The sequence below is a fragment of the Brachyhypopomus gauderio genome, chromosome 10, assembly GCF_052324685.1.
Source record: "Brachyhypopomus gauderio isolate BG-103 chromosome 10, BGAUD_0.2, whole genome shotgun sequence".
In the NCBI taxonomy this organism is placed as follows: Eukaryota; Metazoa; Chordata; class Actinopteri; order Gymnotiformes; family Hypopomidae; genus Brachyhypopomus; species Brachyhypopomus gauderio.
The window spans coordinates 16,544,883-16,564,380 of record NC_135220.1 but is presented as its reverse complement, the minus strand read 5'-3'; the positions used below and the strand labels follow the sequence as shown (position 1 = coordinate 16,564,380).

Sequence of the window (19,498 nt, the reverse complement as noted above, 5' to 3'; positions counted from 1 at the left end):
TTTCTTTTGAGAGTTATTAATTATTTGGGATGACGTGGCTAAATCACACTGATTTGTAAGGAAATGCACGAGGACTGTTCAGAACATCACACCAAACTAAATCAACTTCTTTTGCTTATTATTTAGATATTTTTATTAAATATCTAAATGAACACATTCAAATATTTTAAATTCCATTTTGCATTATACATGGTTTTATTTTTATCAATGGTAAATCAAAGTTCAAACTTTGTTTATTCAGTCCAGCTAAATGTTCTATACTACAACTAAGCAATCAAATGAAGTATAATTTATTGCATTCTCTGCAATTGGCCAATACCTGCCTTAAAGCATGTTGAAGTCTTCAGGTGTAGTATGCAGTCACACCCTGGTTGCTGGTGAGGGCAAGTTCAAAATTGCAATGTCATTTCAAATGCCTGAGCTCAATCATTACCAAAGCCCATGTACAATGCTGTTGTATTGAATGGGTTTCCCTTTCTTTATGTGATCCATGTTTGACAAATTTTAGAACAAATATTTGCCCAGAAAAATTAGACTACAGATGAGAGGTGGTTCTTTGTGAATGTTAGTCAAAAAGTTGTAGCCTAAAGACACTTTCCCCATTGCCACAAACTGGACATTATGAGCTTGGTTAATAGCTGATGCACTTGATTCAAGTTTAATAGAAGACCAAGGGTTTCTTCCTCACCAATGATTTCATTGCCATCCCTTTTGAACCACATTACATACATTTCCCTTCATGAACATTGTGTGGATTGTTAATGGAGCCTGAAGCATGAAGTCAGTCTCAACAAGTAACATTCACAGCCCAAATTTCCTAAGATAAAAAACATAACACTCTTAGATAATTAGTTGGGAACAGACTTGGGCCAGTTTAAGTGTTCATGTTATTGTTATTGGAACTTCCTTGTTCCAGGCATAGAACCAATGTTGTATGAAAACTGTTGAAAATGTAATAAAAATTTAATTACTTAAGGGGAAAAAACATAACCTTCAACATTCTCAGGAAATTTTAATATCCAAGTGTCAAAATCAGGTTAAGAGTTAACTTATCAAATACATTTGGAGCAAATATTGTTGCTGACACACTGCCAAATTCCCAAGCCCTTTCATTTAAAGAAAAGAAAAGCACACTTTAATGACACATCCCATAAGACCACTGGGAGAAGATGAATCTTTTTCATGAATCTTTTTCATCTTTTTCAATTTCCCCCCTTTTTATGGTGAACTGCTTTGACCAAACCATACAAAGTAATTTTCTTACATCTTAGCTAAAACCAGAGAAAGTAATTCCACTTATATTTAATATTTTCTGTCTTCTTTATGGTGTGTCTGAGTCAATTCAGACCAGTGTGCACCACATAAGAGCGGTTAGCTTAAGGCCATGGTCTGGGCCTGGAGACTGGATGGGTCTGTTCATCTCACAACACCACGCTCATCCCTCTCATCTGTGACAGAGCTTCAGCCGCCACTAAATGTGCATTAGCACAAATGGCAACATAAACCTTCAAACAATGACTTGTGGAATTTCAGAAACAAAGGCAGGAAAAGCTCTTAATATTACAGGGTACGAGGAGGCCTCATTGAAAACATATTACACACTTCACTGCAATTAAGAATGGTCAACCACAATCTCCAAAGTCTCTCTAAGCAAGAGGACATACTTCCTTAGAACTGATGGTCTGCTCAGAAGAAAAAAATCTAAATGAAGTCTAATTTACCAGAGCAGCCACTGTTTCCTGTGCTAATGATGATCTCTGAGATGCCATATTATTATGCACGCTTGGCAAGATGTCCTCTCCAGATTGGATGTATTAGCAGAAAAATACAGCATGTTAGCAGACGTACAGTTGAGTCCAGCTGAAACTATCAGTGCATTGGAAATCCACGCCGATAATGGACACACATCGACGTTCCAAAGAAAACATATTCCAACAGTCTGCTCTGGCACACAATGACTCCACGTAGCGACAGAATCCAAACAAAAAAAACTGTTGAAGAGCTCTTTTAGTCCTTCCACAGCAAATGCTAGCAACTTGCTAACACTAGCAAAAGTAAGATCATGGCCAGCAGCTTGACTGTCCCAGAGCTCTGTAACAGTCCAGGGTTTCAGCAGTCCTTAAGAGCCTGGTCAGTGTCAAGCAGGAGGTCGGGAGCACCACCCACTACTCCTCCATCTTTAGCGTTCCACGCAGTGCACAGGTGTTGGCCATATCCCTCGGGGTCCTTCTCTTTTAAAAAGTACCCGCATCCAGAAAAAGCAGGTCAGACTATTGTTTCTTTGGATGGTCGTTTGGTCCTGAGAAGACCCATTAGCGACTGGCTGCCCGTTGCTTCAGTGTCCGCTTTAGGTAGCAGCAGAACTACCCTCTGATTGGCCTGACGCCACTCGTTATACAGACGGCAGTGATATCTGAGGGAGACCTGTAACACATGCACAGAGCAACACGTTTGGTTTGTGAGGAAAAAGCCTGCCTGGGTCACATGACAAAGCATCTGTCTGCAGAGAACTGCAAAAATAGAAACCGAATAGAAACATCCTTTATTGTCTCACAGAGGGGAAATTTAGGTATGGTTTCATGTGGTCCAGTGTGGCTTGTTTCATTCTATTCAAGAGACATTCCTTCAAAAAATAAATTGTTAGCATAACTTTAAAGAACATTTTGGCTTAGATGCCTAAAACCAGCAGTTGCTAAATAAACAGATGTACTGAAGTTTGCTTTTTTGCACATCAGTAAGCTCAAGTAAAAAAGATCCAGTTACAGGGACGATTGCATATGCAGACGGCGACATACTCGAGAGCACATTTCTCACAAGGGCTCTGCACTTATCCTTGAACATCTGACTACAATCTATCTCCTTATACGAAAGTCCAGAGGTACAAAAGACTTGCACACAAAATATATCAATCCACAGCTTTTCAACACTGCTTTAATCCACACTGAGTATTTAAGGTCTCTATTTAAGGGCCTTTCACTGATCTTCAGCAATCTGCTGTGTGAGATGCAGAATAAGACGTGTGTGTGTGTGTGTGTGTGTGTTCCACTAAGTAGCTGGCCACTCCCTCTTACTGACCCCTCCTGGTCCAATCGCATGCTTCACCACACCCTCCGGCTGCCTCACTTTGGTTCAATCTTGACGTCTACGCTACGCTGCCCTGCGGCGGTACTGACCAGGGTCCAGAAGAGGTAGATGGTGAAGAGGGCCACGGTGAGGGCGATCAGGCCCACGGCCTCCAGCCTGCTGGAGAAGTGGAGATGATCCACGGCCCCCCGCAGACAGAGCCATCCTGAGATGGTGGCCATGGGGGTGATGAGCAGGAAACACACCATGTCTCCAAACAACGTGCGCTTCTCCTGACGTAGCCCAGGGTTACGCAACCACTACGCACGGGGAGAAAAATAGAGAAGAGACACTGAGTAAAGGGCCTCGTTTCTCAGTAAGACTCGCCCGCGCGACGGTCTCAGCGTCTAAACACCCAGCTTGCTCCCTATGAACAAGCTCTGGGAGGTTTGCTTGTGAAGTTATTGTCACTAAATTAGACAGAAATATTTGTTAATATCAAAGTTAATAATGATTTATTGTAGTAGAAATGTGGAATGGCATTATGTAAAACTAATTAAACTAATTAGACTAATTAAACTAATCAGATGACAGAGTTTGCAGGAAGAGGAACTGCTCATTATGTGAATGAGCTCTGGGTTTATCTGGATTATCTGGATACGTTTCTCCATGCAGGTGTGGTGGTTAGCACTGCTGCCTCACAGCAAGGAGGTCTGGCTTCGATTCCTGGTCTGGGTGTTGGGTTGATTGGTCACTCCAAATTGCCAGTAGGTGTGTGTGTGTTGACTGTGGTGTATCCTGCCTTCGCCCTACGATGCTGGGAAGGGCTCCAACCCCCCCCTGACCCTGACTAGTGGGATTAAACGGTATGGATTGGGTAACGCCAGAGGTGGGACCAAGTCAGTGTTTTGCAAGTCTCAAGTAAGTCCAAGTCTTTATACCTCAAGTCCCGAGTCAAGTCTCAAGCAAAGACTCTCAAGTCAAGTCAAGTCTCGAGTCAAGACAGGCAATAGTCAAGTCAAGTCCCAAGTCTGAAACTTGGAATTTCAAGTCCTTTCGAGTCTTTTTTTTTTTTTTTACCAATGTTGCAGGTATATTTTAAATGTAAATAATAGACATGCGTTCTTTTTTAAATCTGTATTCTCCTCAAATCTTGATAAAACGTGCAACTGAAAACACGAAATATAAAAAAAAATTAAAATTACACCTCTTTATTGCACAGTTCAATTTGTTAAACTTAGCTGCAAAAATATTCATACTTTAAACTACAATTTTCCAGAAATAAATATTCTGTGAAAAAGTCATAAGTAGAACTCCATGTTCAAATAAAAAGTACTGATATTTTCACAGTACAATACAAAGAACCATAACAGCATTTTCCCTCTCTTCTCTTATCTGGTTTCTTGGAGAACATGTGTGAGTGACACAAGACAAACAAATATAAGAACTGAACAATTAACAGGAATCTGCAACTTTAGACATTTCAGTAAACTATTCTGCATTGCATTTGCTGGCCAAAAGTCTGTATGTCATTTGTGCACGATGAATGATGTCCCCATAGCTGAAAACTCGCTCCACTTTTGTCAATATATTTTTTTCTCGACGTAGATGTCTTCAAATACACAATCCATGCTGAGATAGAACTGGATATTATGATGGTGACAGAGAGAGGCTCTCTTCCCCGAGTTCAGATACAGAACCCAGGGTTGCCAACTGTCACGCATTGAGCGTGAGACACACGCATTTGACCGTCTTCACACGCTCTCACGCCACACATCCGATTTCTCACGCCGGAAAAAAATCTAGTTTATTTACCTCTGATCCACATCTATGATTCAATGAGTTACTAGTTCGCTCTGGCACCAACCACTGGCGATCGATCGATCGCGATATAATACTTAATTTGTGTCCATTTTACACTCCGCCCGGTAAAAATTTACGTTCGCCAACCCCCCATTTGATTGGTTGTGCTGCAGCTCATGCACACACACACACGTACAGAGTGTGGAAAAGCAGAGGACTGGTCTGCGTCAGAAGGACGGAAATGAAATTAATGGAGCGCACTTTATAAATATTAATATGCGTTTTAAAAATTAGCTTTGGGGTAAAAAAAAATCAAGTCTTTGCAAGTAAACAGGTTCAAGTCCAATTCAAGTCTCAAGTTATTGGTGTAAAAGTCCAAGTCAAGTCTAAGTCTCTGAATATTTTTTCAAGTCAAGTCAAAAGTCGTAATATTAATGACTCGAGTCTGACTCGAGTCCAAGTCATGTGACTCGAGTCCCCACCTCTGGGTAACGCATGGATCACATTATTATTTAAAAGTAGCACAGACATTTCTTCAGTAGCAAGAACCATGCCACACTAAATACAGCCTCTTAATTCTTTAATAACCTTGAGCACAGGACCTCAAATGTACCAAACGTACTCCTGTACCTTCATAAAGATGCAAGTGTGAACGTTGCTCCCATGTTGTTCATTAGAAATCAAGTGTTCATGCAACATTGTTCTGTGGGCTGTTCCCTGTCATTTGGAGGGGGGGGGGTGTTAATTACCACCATGTGAATATGCAGGGACTAGACTGCATGTCTAACCAATAGACTGAGCTGTGGACTCTGCTGCTATGCAATTATTCATTCTAGTGTGGCTGCACAGCAGGGGGCACTGGCTAGTGGGCTCAGATATTACCACCTCAGATATATAGTGGGCTCAGATATTACCACCTCAGATATATAGTGGGCTCAGATATATAGTGGGCTCAGATATTACCACCTCAGATATATAGTGGGCTCAGATATTACCACCTCAGATATATAGTGGGCTCAGATATTACCACCTCAGATATATAGTGGGCTCAGATATTACCACCTCAGATATATAGTGGGCTCAGATATTACCACCTCAGATATATAGTGGGCTCAGATATTATCACCTCAGATATATAGTGGGCTCAGATATTACCACCTCAGATATATAGTGGGCTCAGATATTACCACCTCAGATATATAGTGGGCTCAGATATTACCACCGTGCCTCTAATTCTGAGTTCTGCCTGCTCAACAATTGTTCCTACCCAGCATAAATGAAAGTGGGAACCTAATGAGCACATTATATGTTCAAACCAAGAGCATAAAGGGTTTTTTTTATCTTGTTGTTTACATCGTTACCATGTAGTTGTCGTTCGGACAGCTCAGCTTCAGGAAGGACATTTTATGTGCCATCTGATCTGAAAGGATCATTAAACATCCGTCGCACTTATCCAAAAACCTTCAACTCTCGCATTGCTGGCATTACCTTACCCTCTTGGTTCAAATGGCTGTCACATTTCATCTGTACATGGCGGTCTGCAATTGCTGCACCACACTAAAACGCACATTCCTTCTCTTTCTCTCTTTCTTTCTCCCGCACTCTTTCACTACGCGTGTTGCAATATGTCAAGAAAGACTCCTCTCTTCTTTCCTGACGTCTCCGGGCGCGCTGAGCCAAGGCCACGCCCCCCTGGGCGCACCGAGCCAAGGCCACGCCCCCCTGGGTGCGCGTACCTCGAACAGGGGCCGTGCCTTCCGCCGCACGCTGAACTGGAAGTGGCACAGCTCACAGAAGCTGGTGCTGGAGGCAGACAGCCAGTGCTCCAGGCAGCTGCGATGGATGGTGCCCAGGGTCCCTGCACACTCGCACGGGGAGAGTAGCTCCTCCTGGCCCCCTCCGTCATGACAGATCCGACACATGGGCCGCTCCACTAGGGGGCTGGTGGGAAAGGGCGTTGGGGGGGGGGGGGGGTTAAGAGACAGACGCTTGTTATCATATGCATCCCTGTCAGACAAATTAGGGGACAAGTTAATGAATACGTTTCATGCATCTTGTAGGTTGTTTCAAGGTCAGCGTAATCGGAGCAAAGCTAAAATGATGGTGTGGATTTTGGTTCTGGAAATATGGGATCAAATGGGTTTAACTGGTTGTTCTACATATTGCACTCTAAATGTTTTTTTATTGACATAAAAATTTAGCAAAATGTACATTCATGTACGTTTCCATGTTCTCCCTGCTTTTTGTTACAGTGTTATAAAAAATAATATATATATTGCTATATGGAAAGCAGTAGATTTCCATTTCTGTGGGGTTTTGTGTTTGTTGTTTAGTAAACACAGTCATCTCTGATATATCATTATGACATTTCAAGTTCTTTGACAGATTTGTTTGTTGGAAACCTCTTAGCTCACTATGCTATTCAAAAATGCGTCCAAAACACTGTGCCTACATAACAGCACTTTTGTGACATTGTGAAATAGAAAAATTATACATTAGGGGTGTCAGTGCAAGACAAGCTCTGATTATTTGAAGCTCTGAGTACATCTGAATAAACAGAGATAAAGAGAAATGTATATGATATGATAGTCTTTTAAGATATGGACTATCATATCAAATATAAGAATATCTAAAAAGCATTAAGTTATAAAAACATTTCACAAATAAATCAACCGCATTTTATATATTTAACATTTTATAGCAGAATTAAAGCATTGTTATGAACAAAACAACTGCTAATGATTGATATTGTGTTCTGTAGTAGTTATTGACGATTTATATTGGTTGAGATTTCTCTTTGGGTATAATTAGCAGTCCCGTAACAGCACTGAATTTAATAAATGTTGTCACCACCAAACCAACCAAGAGCAAGTGAAATGATGGACTACACCTCATGCCAATATGCCCAGTCTCAGGTGTCGTTTAAAAACAAGGAGCTTTGTGTGGACATGATGTTTGAACTAAAATTGTCTTACTAATAAATATAAACCATCTTCCTATTGGTCCAGCGACCTGGTGAGGATATCATGGCTGGTGACGGAGGTGTTGTGAATCAGGCCTCTTTTCAGAGACACCATGCTTCCTGTTCCTCTTTCTGACCTGTAAATTTTGCTGTGTGATCTTTGATCTTTTCTCCAGCAGGGTTAGTAAATAGGTAAATTCTTCCTATTTCAACAATTTTTAAGAAATGCATAATTGCAAACGTGAACTACACAGCCCTTCCACAGTTGCACACAGGTGCAAGAAGTGTTCTGCTGACCCCACGAGGGCGGGAGTTCTCAGCAGTGTGAAGGTCCTCGTGCGTCCTCACACCCGCACCCATGGACCAGGGGCCTGGGCGGCCCTGTCCACCGTCACCGCTCTGCGATGATGGGGCAGCTGTGGGGGGCCGGCCCCCTGTCCTCAGCTCTGCTTTGTGAGGAGCTGGGTGTGTGTGTGTGTGTGTGGGGGGGGGGGGGGGGGGGCTTGGACCGGGACATTCCGAGCAGCCTCCAGCGTCACAAAGCATGCCGCCACATGCGCTAATCAGAGTGCTAACTTTAGCGCTCACAGGGACTCCCTGAGAGCTCACGTGTCATGATTCTGTGGTCAGACACCTCAGGGCTTTCATGGCATGAGCTGGACGCAGCCAGATCTAGAGGTGGATGAGGTTTCACATTTCACAGGAACGGTTTATGTACCATTGCCGAGGCAACAGCTTTTCGTCATATGTGAAGTTTTTATATGCAGTTTTTAAGTCGTGCCGTGATCCATACCTCTGTTTGGTAAACGTTACATTGCTTGAAAGTGCCTCATCCTTAGCGGACATCTGTTTGCAGTATTGTTGATCTTCGTTTACTGGAATTGTGTCAGTGTCCATTGCTTTTCCTGGAAGGGTGGGATCTGAGCAGTCCAGGCTGCTCATTGGGGCTGGCTCATGTCCATCAGAGCTTCTTAAACGCACAGTGTCTGAGTGGTCCATCAACACCTCGGGTAATTGGCTGCAGCAGCTGGTTGTCATGACAGCAGACGGATGATGCCAGGCATGCTTAAAGAGTATTGCCCATCTGGATGAAAGGAGAGACACGGGCAGACTGAGGGCAGGGGTCATTCACAGGAAGACAACACATAACAGTTTCACATTGCAGCTTTAATTAATAATCTTGTTTAGTCTCTTTTAGTTTTTATTTATTGGCAAAAAAAACATTTTTCTAACATTTTTCTGGCTGTGAAGCTCATTCTTAACAATGTCACAAAGACTCAGAGAAGACACACATGAATGCCCTGAAGTTTAGCACCACTTCGATTTAAAGGTCATGGTGAAATAACAACAAAGCGATTTTTGGTGAATAGGAATACTGCAACAGGTCCCCATCATGACACAAATGAACCAGGGATAACAACGTTTCAATTGTAGTGGGTACACAAATAGTGTCACTATTGTGCCACCACTCATTCATAAAGGGTAAAAGACATAAAGGGTAAAAGACATCTCCAATAGCTTCCCGAGGCGGAAGGAGAGAGTGAGGTCACCACTGAATCAGGGAGCAGCATTGTAGCGTACTGACAGAGGGCGAACAGTAACCCTGTGCTTGGCTCCAACTCTCTGCACACCATGCAGACAGATGTGAGTCTAACACAGAGCTATCTTTCAATCCAGTGAAAAAGTCCTAATTCCTTTCTGATGATGGCAAGACAGCGAGCGAGAGACAAGGTCTCTTTCAATAATTTACAGGGCTTTTTTGGCTTGCACAATGCCCCGGCCGGGCTGGGCGTGGGTAAAAATAACGGCGATGGAGCCAGGGGGAAGCGGGAGTGTCACAAGGACAGGAAAGAGCCGTCATTCACCAGAGCATGACTGTGCTCACGGCAGGTGGGGCCTTCCTGATAGACCACAGTCCAGGGAAACGTGTTCCTCCCAGCAGCTCGTGCTCAGTGTGAAGTGCTGAGCCAATAAAACCTCCAGTTTCAGTTCCAGATCTCGGTGTGTAGTGAGCAGAGAATGTGGATTGTTTATCTGTGGTCTGCAGCTGTCAGTGGTTAGCACACATGCTTCCTCCTGCCCACGTTCTGCAACTGGTGATAGGGTCCACTTGGCACTCTATCTAAAGCTGATTGGACCAAGACTGAATGATGAAGGTTCTAGGACGTAGTGCCGTAAGTCTGCCAACTGTTTCCCCTCAGTCAACTGTCATAAGCTGAAATTTAGAGGCATGAAGAGAAGAATATTTACAGTGAACGAAGGTGACATGAGAGACCGGACAACATTCAAGACGCCATCAGTAGATGCAGAAGCCTTCCACATACACAGCCATGCCCTGCATACGTCTCCATTACGACCTGGGAGAGTCCACCAGCGACCTCAGGCCCAACTCAGAGTTCTTGGCGCACAAGGTATGCTCCATGCTCCTCCACCAGGCAAAATGTGAGAACGTTGTGGTGACCTTCACGAAATACAATAAAAATCTTTCACAGTTTGCTACTTCAGGAATCAAATTCAGATTCACAGACTTGCTTATGATCAAACAGGTCGAATCAGATCTGAAGTCAGCTGAGAACGTTACAATAAGAACACTGTATTTATTTGTATGTATTTGTCCCTATATAATCTATAAGGTTGTACTTTACCTACTCATAAACATAATGTCTGTGACTGCAATTCTATCATTACAATTAATTCATTAAACATTTTCAAAAAGGTTGAAACAACTACCTAGAGTGTAAAGGTTAACATAAATAGTTGAAAATACTTCAAAGAGAAAGTAACTCAGTGGCTATGGGTGAAATATGGTGTGCTGCGTATATCAGGTGTGTTTAATCTCATATACAGCAGCAATGAAAAACTAGTTAGTAACCACATATCCATGAAGGTAGATCAACAGTGCCAATTCACTGGAGGGCAAGTGGCAGAATGAGGGTCTGTTTTTGGCGGGAAGCTAGAGATAGAGAGAAAGAGCATGAGATGAGATAGAGAGAAAGAGAGAAGACAGATAAAGAGAAAGTCACAGAGAGGGTGGAATAATGAATGATTGTAGTAAAAACTGTAAGAAGTAAGAAGACTGCTAGCCTCTGATAAGATACTTAGCCTGCTGTGATAAACTGAGAAGACCGGTGAAGCACCACACCCTTGAACACATGGACACACACACACACACACACACACACTCGCACGCACGCACATTCGCACGCACACACACACATACCTACAAACATGCTGACAGTACAAAAAGACTTACTCCAGCACCGAGGAGAGATTTTACTCTGTCTAATCAGATCAGGCTATGGTGTAATCCAGGTTGTGCTGATGGTTGAGGTCTGTGGTGTCTATTCAGTACTGTGTTCACAATCGTGAGCCACCGCAAGTTTCAAATAGCTGACGCTCCTGTCAAAATTCCTCTGGGCTTGGAGTAAATCTAAATACATTTGCAAACACAATTAGTCTTTACAAAAGATTCAAAACTTTGCGTCATGCGTTCACCAGAATGTCTGTTTTCATATGTGTCCATTGACCCCCCACTGTCAGATGTCTAAACTGGAAACAACAATCTGTTCCAGTTTATACTACTCAAGGTAAATCACAAAAACACACACTGATATCACATAGCAACATTAAAAGAACAACTGCAAAATGGCTTGATTTAAGTTCACAAGTTCCTCACAGCAGTACTGGTGGAATCACAGTTAGTAGCATAAAAGTGAGAGGCTGGCGGTGAGTGCGTATGAGGCCTCCTGTCAATGCCGGCTGCATCCTCTGTCAGGGGGGGTGAGAACCTGCTGGGGCACCAGGGTTGCACGCCTGCCGCAGCTGTGCACTCCTCCGGGCCAGTTGGCCTGGTCGAGGCTTCTCCCTTTCATCTCCTCACGGCACGCTCACTTCTGGCGTGCAGGAGGTCGTAAACACCGAGAAGCGAATGAACATGTCGCTTCATGTGAATAGCAAGCTCGTCTCAGAAGAGCTGCGCGATTAATGCGGCTTCTCAAAAATAAATAAAAAAACTAAAGCGTCGTGTCGGCATGAGGGTTAAATCGTCAGCTTGGGCATGCAGTGTTGGGGTGTTGCGTGATGACAGGAAGTTCATTCTGTTCTTCCTGCAACAATGCGGGCAAGTCCAGTGACAACAGTGACTGACTAAACTGCGTTTTGTCTTAAAAGTCGACATTGTGATATTAAGATAAGAAAACGTCAGCTTGTAAAAGCTGGCACTGACATTCTGGCCAGTTACTAAGTGGCCACTTAGTGCAACTAATTGTGCGATCAAGACTGAGCTCACTTGTCTGTGCCCTGTAGGCTGAAGCCTGCTGGATTAAGCAGCAGGATAGCAGTGACTGGATTTTCAAAAAGCACTGACTTAAGATTAGTCATCATCTGATGATGTCTGGCTCTATATTTAGTGATGGACATCACACACATTTGTCATGGTTGCTTGGACAAATAGCTCCTTCTTGCATCTAAACACACGTTCCTGTCATCCCCATTCCAAGTGTTAAGATACAGCAGACTTGGGTTCTCCTCCAAGTACGCTCTACCAGCAGAAGATGCAATCAAAATGGTTTTTTTTCCAGTCTGCTGAAAGGTTATTTTAAATTGGGTTGGGGAATTTTCACAAATGGCCTATCAATGCCTTTTACATATATGGACGTGGGGCAGTGATGGGTTGGATCTGGTTTAATCCTACACAGTTCAGCCCGGGGTCTCGCTCGAACATTCCTGACTTCTCAGTGGTGTGGGAAAAAGACCAGAGGGGCTTAAAAATAGCAGCACCCCCACCCCAAGCCAGCCCTTTTCCACAACCCTGCTGACCACATCCAATAACCCTGCCCCAGCTCTCCCCACAGACGTCCCACCTCTTCAGTGAACCATCCCCAATGGCCAGGGCATTCTCAAGCGTAGGTTAGCTGTCCAATGCCCATCTCAATGATAACAGACTGAAATGAGCATAAATGAACATGAATCTGCATCTACTGGAACCATCTTGAAATTACACGAAGTTTACAGGAAAGATAATAGCTTAAATTGTCCATGTGTTTTATATAGGCAATCTTTATATAGGCAATAGCTTTATTACATATAAAATGTGTATACCTATTTAAACAATTAATGTTTACAACTTTCAAACAAAGTTTGAAAACTGCGTCCTTATGTGTAAAAAGAGAAGAATTGACACAGACATGCTTTTTACACCAGAAAAAAACTGTGATCAGGTCCTCGGGTAAACATTCACCCGTTATGGTTACAAGCCTGAAGCTTGAGCATTGTTGATATGAGTTAGGTTGTGCCAGCTGTTCTGGTAGGGTTCATCTGAAGCAATTATGCAGATATAAATATGTCCTGAACGGAGCCAGTGAGCAAAGGGGAACATGAGGGAATGTGGGAGTGCCCAGTAGTTTGGACATAGTGCGTGTTGTACAGTGTCTCACACCCTCTCTGATGCCACATTCTGACCCTGCTAGGATTCTCTCGTTTCGGGGATTGTCTCTCTTTTGAACACTGACAAGCCATTGCATAGTCTTCTCCTAATGTTTTGATCTCAAGATATCAGTGCTTTGTAGTTTATACTGTTTTCACCATTCATCCACAAAAGACTGTTCATGAAATAATGCTTTTTGCTGCTTTTAGCATATCTGAGAGATTTGTGGCAATGTGAATTGAATGAGAGTGGTCCGATCAGAATTCATGTGATGTTTTACTTATACACATGCACTTAGAGCTCTCGTTGAATGTGAACAGTCAAAATGAAACAAAAAAATTGTTGGATGGAATTGAATGTGGCTTGTAATATGCTTTTTATAGCTATGATTTTTTTATCAAGCTTTTTTTAAATAAAGCTTGAGTAGTGCGTCAATTTGTTGGAAGTTTTTTCAAGACCCCGAGAGAGCATCTGCGGATGATCAAAAAGGATGTCAGGCCTTGTTACGATGATGTGGGTACGTGCCTCACAGTGCTGATCCTGCTCAGTGCCAAACTTAGTGGACGAATGAAGCAAGAAATCTATGGAAGCAATCCGTCTTGATAGATTTAGAAATTTAAACAAAAAAATTTTTTTGCATTGAAATTATGCTTCTGAATTTTTGTTGCCTCTGATTCCAACCCTTGAATTTTTTCGGTGATTCATTCTCACTTCATTTACATTTTACTAGGGGTGACCTGCAATAGTCGCTGATTCGACTATAGTCGACTATACCCCCTAGTCGATTATGAACGTCATAGTTGAATGTACCATTCTAACTGCATGGGGGTGCCCAAAGATGCTGCTAAGCATTAGTTGTTACATGAAATGTCTTTGTTTTCTTTATATATAGCCTTTTGTCAAATAAAATCATCCTAATTTCTGTTAATAAATACTTTAAAATTATGTGTGCGCATTAACAATAGGCATCTTCCATACAACACATTAATAAATCACACGCTGCAGTTGCACAATCCAAATGAGCAGAGCTGAACACACTACAGGACAGTCAGCATCTGCCGAGATTATAATGGCTACTAAAAAAACTACAAAAGTGTCGTTTTGGTCGTGCCGTCTTGTCGCCGTGCGTATCGGCAAGTAGGCCTATAAACATTTTTTGTTGTTGTTTGCTTTTTAAACCCTGTTACTTGAAACCTTTACTTTATATTTTCAGGCAGGCATATTTTATTTTAAAATATTTTTGACATTTTGCACAGTGCCTGTCTGACAGTTTGATATGTGCACTGCTCACTTTGTGACTTTTTTTGTTAATGTTCTCTAATGTTTCATTAAAAAATAAATAAGTACATAAATAAATAAAAGCTGAATAAAGCCAACCTACCATGTTTATTCATTTATCTCAGTGTTTTAGGTTTTTACTTTGAAATGGAAAACAGTCCTAAATGAGAACGGGATCCCATATAAGATGCTCTAGATAAAAAAAACCCGATTCGACTATTAGTCGACTAAAGGGAAAATCTGACAAATCAGATTCGACTATGAAAATCCTTAGTTGAAGACACCTTTACATTTTACATTTACGGCATTTAGCAGACACTCTTATCCAGAGCGACTTACAAAGTGCTCATAGAATTCATCCTAGGTAATAGTACGGATAGGCCAGAATTCAAGATACCATTGAGTCAGACTACTACTAAACTACAGGAGTCAATATCATTACCTAGTGTTTTGCAAGTTAAACGTTTGCAAAGAAGCACAAATAGCCATAGACAGACATACAATTTAAGAACAACGGGAAGTGCTATGTGCTGAGTTAGTGCTCTGGTAAGAACTCAACAAACAGGTGAGTCTTCAGTCTACGCTTGAAGATAGCAATAGACTCTGCAGTCCGAACAGCTAATGGAAGATCGTTCCACCATCTTGGAGCCAGGACAGAGAATAGTCTGGAGCTTTGTCTTCTATGAGATTTTAAGCATGGAGTTTCGAGTCGAGCCAAGCTTGAGGTTCTGAGTGCTCGCTGAATCAAAAATTCAACTTGCTGAAATTCAGTAGTAGCAGTACAAAATTCAGATTACATACCCTGTCACTAAGCATAAGCAATCGAGCTTGTCTCAAATGGTGGCTGATAGCTAAGTCTTAAAACCCCCAGTCATCTTCCCCGTTTACCTCTGGTCAAAGCAAAGAAACAGAACTAAAGACAGTCAACAAACAAAAAAACAGTGACAACACTTGAGTTAAAACTAGGGTGACCAGATTTGACAGAGATTTGAGACGTTTAAACTAGGCTTCCTTGGAAGGGCTAATTTTGCAGTTGAAATTGATTCTGCTCACAGACGTGCTATTAAGCTCCACAATCAGCAAACAGAAGAGAACAGGTATGTTGGTAGAACAAGATGTGTTTGCATTTGGGTTCATTGAGCAAGCAGGTTTGTGTGTAGTTTCACTGAGTTGGATACTGCCTACAGTTTGTTGTATGAATGCTGTCCCAATTCTTGGAGCCTTTAAATAAGCTGTGTAGTGAAGTACCTTAATTTGGCCAAATTTTAAGACAGGATCAAATGGTTCCTTAGCCACCAAGGCGATCCCATTAATCAACGCAAACGCAGATTTTGCCTGCCAAAATCATTGTTAAATGTATATTATTCTAATTCTCTCAGCTGTTCTTTAAAACATTAAAGAAACATAAAAAAATATTTAAAAAAATTAATTTTATATTAAGAGAAAAATATTTCTCTTAATATAAAACAATAGGATTTATTTTCCACCCTTAGATTAAGTTGTGACCATTTAGAAGTTTTATACTCCGAGGAATTAACATTTATGATAGCAAAGTTTGAAGACTCAAGTTACTGTTGTGGATAGCCAGCTAACTAACAAATTTCTTAGCACAAGAAGTAGTTTATCTAATAAGACAATTAAAATTGAGAATCCATCCATCCAGAGGTGTGAAATTTATCTAGAGCTTTTCAATAATCTGCTTTATGAGGATAGATGTTGGTTAGATGGCTGTCTACCTAAACAGCTGCCTATGTAAACAATGCCTACTTAGATAGCTTACTAGTTTTTGGAATAAATCCAATGTCAACACTGTCACTAGCCACGCAAATCTAGATTTTAGATTAGCACATAAGATTAATGAATAACAGTTTTTTTTTCTCATATCGATCTGGGGTGAGTTTCCCGAAACGTTCTTAGCGCTAAGTACTTCTTAACCTCATACGTTTCATACGAGGTTACGAAGTACTTAGCGCTACGAACGTTTCGGGAAACCCACCCCTGCATTTTAAAGGCCCCAAATGCAAAAACAACAATACACAGTGTAAAGGACCACAACTGTCCTTGGGTCTGTTTATTTTGTCTGTATAAAACAATAAGGATATGATTATAATAGTGGATACACAACACATCCTCAGAAGACACTTCCATTACCGCATTCCAGTCAAGTTCTTTTTGAACATTCCTTCCAACGTGACCGTCAGATAAATCCACACAGGGAAATGGAACACACCACAACCCTTGTAACAAAATTTGCATGTTTCATGCAAGTACATATTTCCACCAAATGGGGTTGCCAAAACTTTCTTAGTGCTACTTTAAAATTTTGTATATATTTTTTTAAGGAGCAAATTTGATCATTTGGTTCACATCACGTCTTGATGAGTAAATTAAGATCAGGATTTAAGATAGACTGAACTCACGTTGTACTGCTGTCGCACACAGCTCTTTAAAGTCCATGCAACCAATCCGTCCATGACATAACTGCCTACCAAAATCAGTTTCACAGCGAGCTTATGATTATGCATGAAGAGGTGTTTGCCAAGACACTTCAGTCTAACCATTCCCCAGACTCCCCCTCAGGAGAAAAGAGCAAATGAAACGTAATCTGTCTGAATGAGAAGATCGCCATTATTGGGATGTGCTTGTGAACTCTGCATCGAAGCACGGGAAACATGTTTACAACAGAAGACAGAAAAAAGGTTGCTGTAAGGGATGGGTGAAAATGTAACTGCAATCAATATTGTACAACTGCTCCTATTTAGGTAAAACTTCATCTTGCTACATGTAGTGTAACCTGTGGTAATCCAGACTAGAAAAGGAATGGGTTTTAAAAAAAGGTGGTGCAAAATTTCACATACCTTACACAACTCTGCATAGAAGAAGTATGAGCATGCCTAATTTGACAGAAGCAACAGACAAGTTTGTCTTCGAGCCAAGCTGATATCTCAGTGTGTAATGTTCCCACCTTCTCTGGCTTTTCCACATCACCCTATTTTATGCTATGACAAAACTGGTTTAAGGATGAATTTGTATATATTTCAAGTGACATTCAAATTCACATTGAGTTGCAGGGTTTTATATATTTTATAAACAAAAATGATAATGGAATACAACAGCTTCAGTGATATACATGCAAAGACTGCACAGCAGCAGTCTGTCCTGCACTTTAAACCAAGGAAAACCTGAAGGAACCTAAGGGAGAAATGAGGGCTTCAACAGTGGCTAAGCTCTACTCCTTTATATGGGATATTTTTTCTAATGAAAGAAGCCATATTATTGTGATGATAAAATTCATAAAAAGTCACTGGACAAGGCAGTGTCACAGACTACATGTGCAGTAGAATATTTGAAAGTAAATGAACAGTGGATGAAGTATTAACATATATTTATATTAAGTATATATTAAGTACATTAAGTATACAAGTTATATAATCAAACGGCAAAAACCAAAATAAAATGGGCAAAATTGAATGTTGGTTTTTGATGTATATTTGAATTAACTGCCCAGCCCTAATACTCCAAAACTGAGAAGATGCTAAATCTCAGATGTAATGCCATGGTTTCATAGTATTGTATGTGCTTCTTCTATTGCACATTGTATTACATTGTTCAATGCTCATAACAGAATGATTACTGCCACAATTCTGGCTGGTGTTTCAGTATATTTCTCTGTAATCATTTAGTAATCACTGTATCTAGCGATTACCCTGTTAGCAACAAATACATCTGAGTTCCAAGTACTATATATCTAGTAAGCTTTCACACATTTGGCAAGCACTACATGACCATGTGTATATATCATGTATTTCTCCAACTAATTAACTAATTAATGTAATCAGTAAGTATAAGCATGGAGTGTTTTGCTAAAATTTTAGTACTCATGAATGGAAAAGCATAACTAAACATCTTTCTTTTTAACCTGTAAGCGAGAAAGTAGTTTAATACGGACCATTAACTAGAACATCTAACAGTTAATAGAAAGCTGAAGCTGATATCTCTGACAAGTGCTTCACACACATGAAATACTGAAGCAAAGCTCTCAGTCCAGAGCAGCCTACCTTGTGCAATCTCTCCACGTTACATTCCCAGCACAAGGCACTTGACGCAGTGTAGTTGCAAACTGCAATACTATTTCTCATATAGTTTCACTTTGTTCTGCACTGTCTTGGGCGTCCAGGTCTCTGTACTGGAGAAACAACGGGTTGTTCTGGGGTAACTTAGCTGGTAGCAACGACTGATTGAGGAAACGTACGAACAGCTGACATCAAGAGAAATACACCAAGTTGTTGAACAAATGTGGCGTGCCAGAGAACATGACTGGAATTGGCAGGAATGATAAATATAGGCTATTCATTATTAGTACTGTAGATTACATATAAAATAGACCAGAATATAATCCGTTTCAATCCCTGAGAGCCAATGTGGAAAGCATTTAATTGACAAGACACGCCAAACATTTAAGAACATTTGAAGAATGGTCGCTGGGTTTCATCTTGTCGTTGGATTAATGTCAGTTTCATTGGACAACTAAGGAAATCAATGGACCCTCCACATATTTCACACAAAACGAAAGTAGAGCAATCCTAAAATAACTGACGTAAAATTCTGTAACGCTTACCTTAATAATTAGGCAATACACACCCGACGATGTCAGTGTTGCTCTGTCCAAGAAAAGTCGCAATAAAGCGGACTTGCTCATGAAATTTGTAGCTCAGAAGGCAAACCTGCTTGTCCTCAGCTTTTGAGTAACACGCCTGTACTGTCAGTTAGACGCTGGTTCACACAGCCAATCAGAGGCTTACTACAGCAAAACTGGACCCCAATGGGAGGATCTCGGGAAGGGACGACTCGCGGGCGCCGCCTACAGGACACCACAGTCACCAACCACAGGACACCACAGTCCAGTCATACAGCTCCCCCTGGTGGTCAGTTCAGTCGCAGCAATGCATTTGACTTCTTGCACCAAA

The 19,498-nt window shown here is 41.4% G+C and overlaps 2 protein-coding genes across 10 annotated transcripts in view; one reads left to right on the top strand and one right to left on the bottom strand.

Annotated features, from left to right (window-relative positions):
* Positions 1-631: 631 nt before the first annotated feature.
* On the bottom strand, positions 632-19,449 carry LOC143525734 (E3 ubiquitin-protein ligase MARCHF3-like). Of its 5 annotated transcripts, XM_077020006.1 has the most exons (7): positions 19,150-19,449; positions 18,590-18,717; positions 11,082-11,258; positions 8,622-8,912; positions 6,603-6,807; positions 3,174-3,383; positions 632-2,424 (listed from the first exon to the last, which is right to left on the bottom strand). In XM_077020006.1, exons 4-7 carry the CDS (start codon positions 8,864-8,866, stop codon positions 2,266-2,268), a joined length of 819 nt encoding a protein of 272 aa, XP_076876121.1. In that variant the 5' UTR covers positions 8,867-8,912; positions 11,082-11,258; positions 18,590-18,717; positions 19,150-19,449; the 3' UTR covers positions 632-2,265. The 5 variants fall into 5 exon arrangements, with proteins under 5 accessions (XP_076876121.1, XP_076876120.1, XP_076876119.1 ...); XM_077020005.1 differs by lacking the exon at positions 11,082-11,258; XM_077020004.1 differs by lacking the exons at positions 11,082-11,258; positions 18,590-18,717.
* The window catches only part of megf10 (multiple EGF-like-domains 10), a 53,044-nt gene continuing 43,383 nt past the window's right edge, over positions 9,838-19,498 (top strand). For 3 of the 5 annotated variants that reach the window (XM_077019995.1, XM_077020000.1, XM_077019997.1), the window contains exon 1: positions 10,106-10,239. In XM_077019995.1, the coding sequence (XP_076876110.1) occupies positions 10,132-10,239 (108 nt within the window). In that variant the 5' untranslated portion in view covers positions 10,106-10,131. Of the gene's footprint in view, positions 10,240-19,498 lie in introns of all 5 variants that reach the window. The other 2 variants (XM_077019994.1, XM_077019996.1) reach the window with 2 other exon arrangements.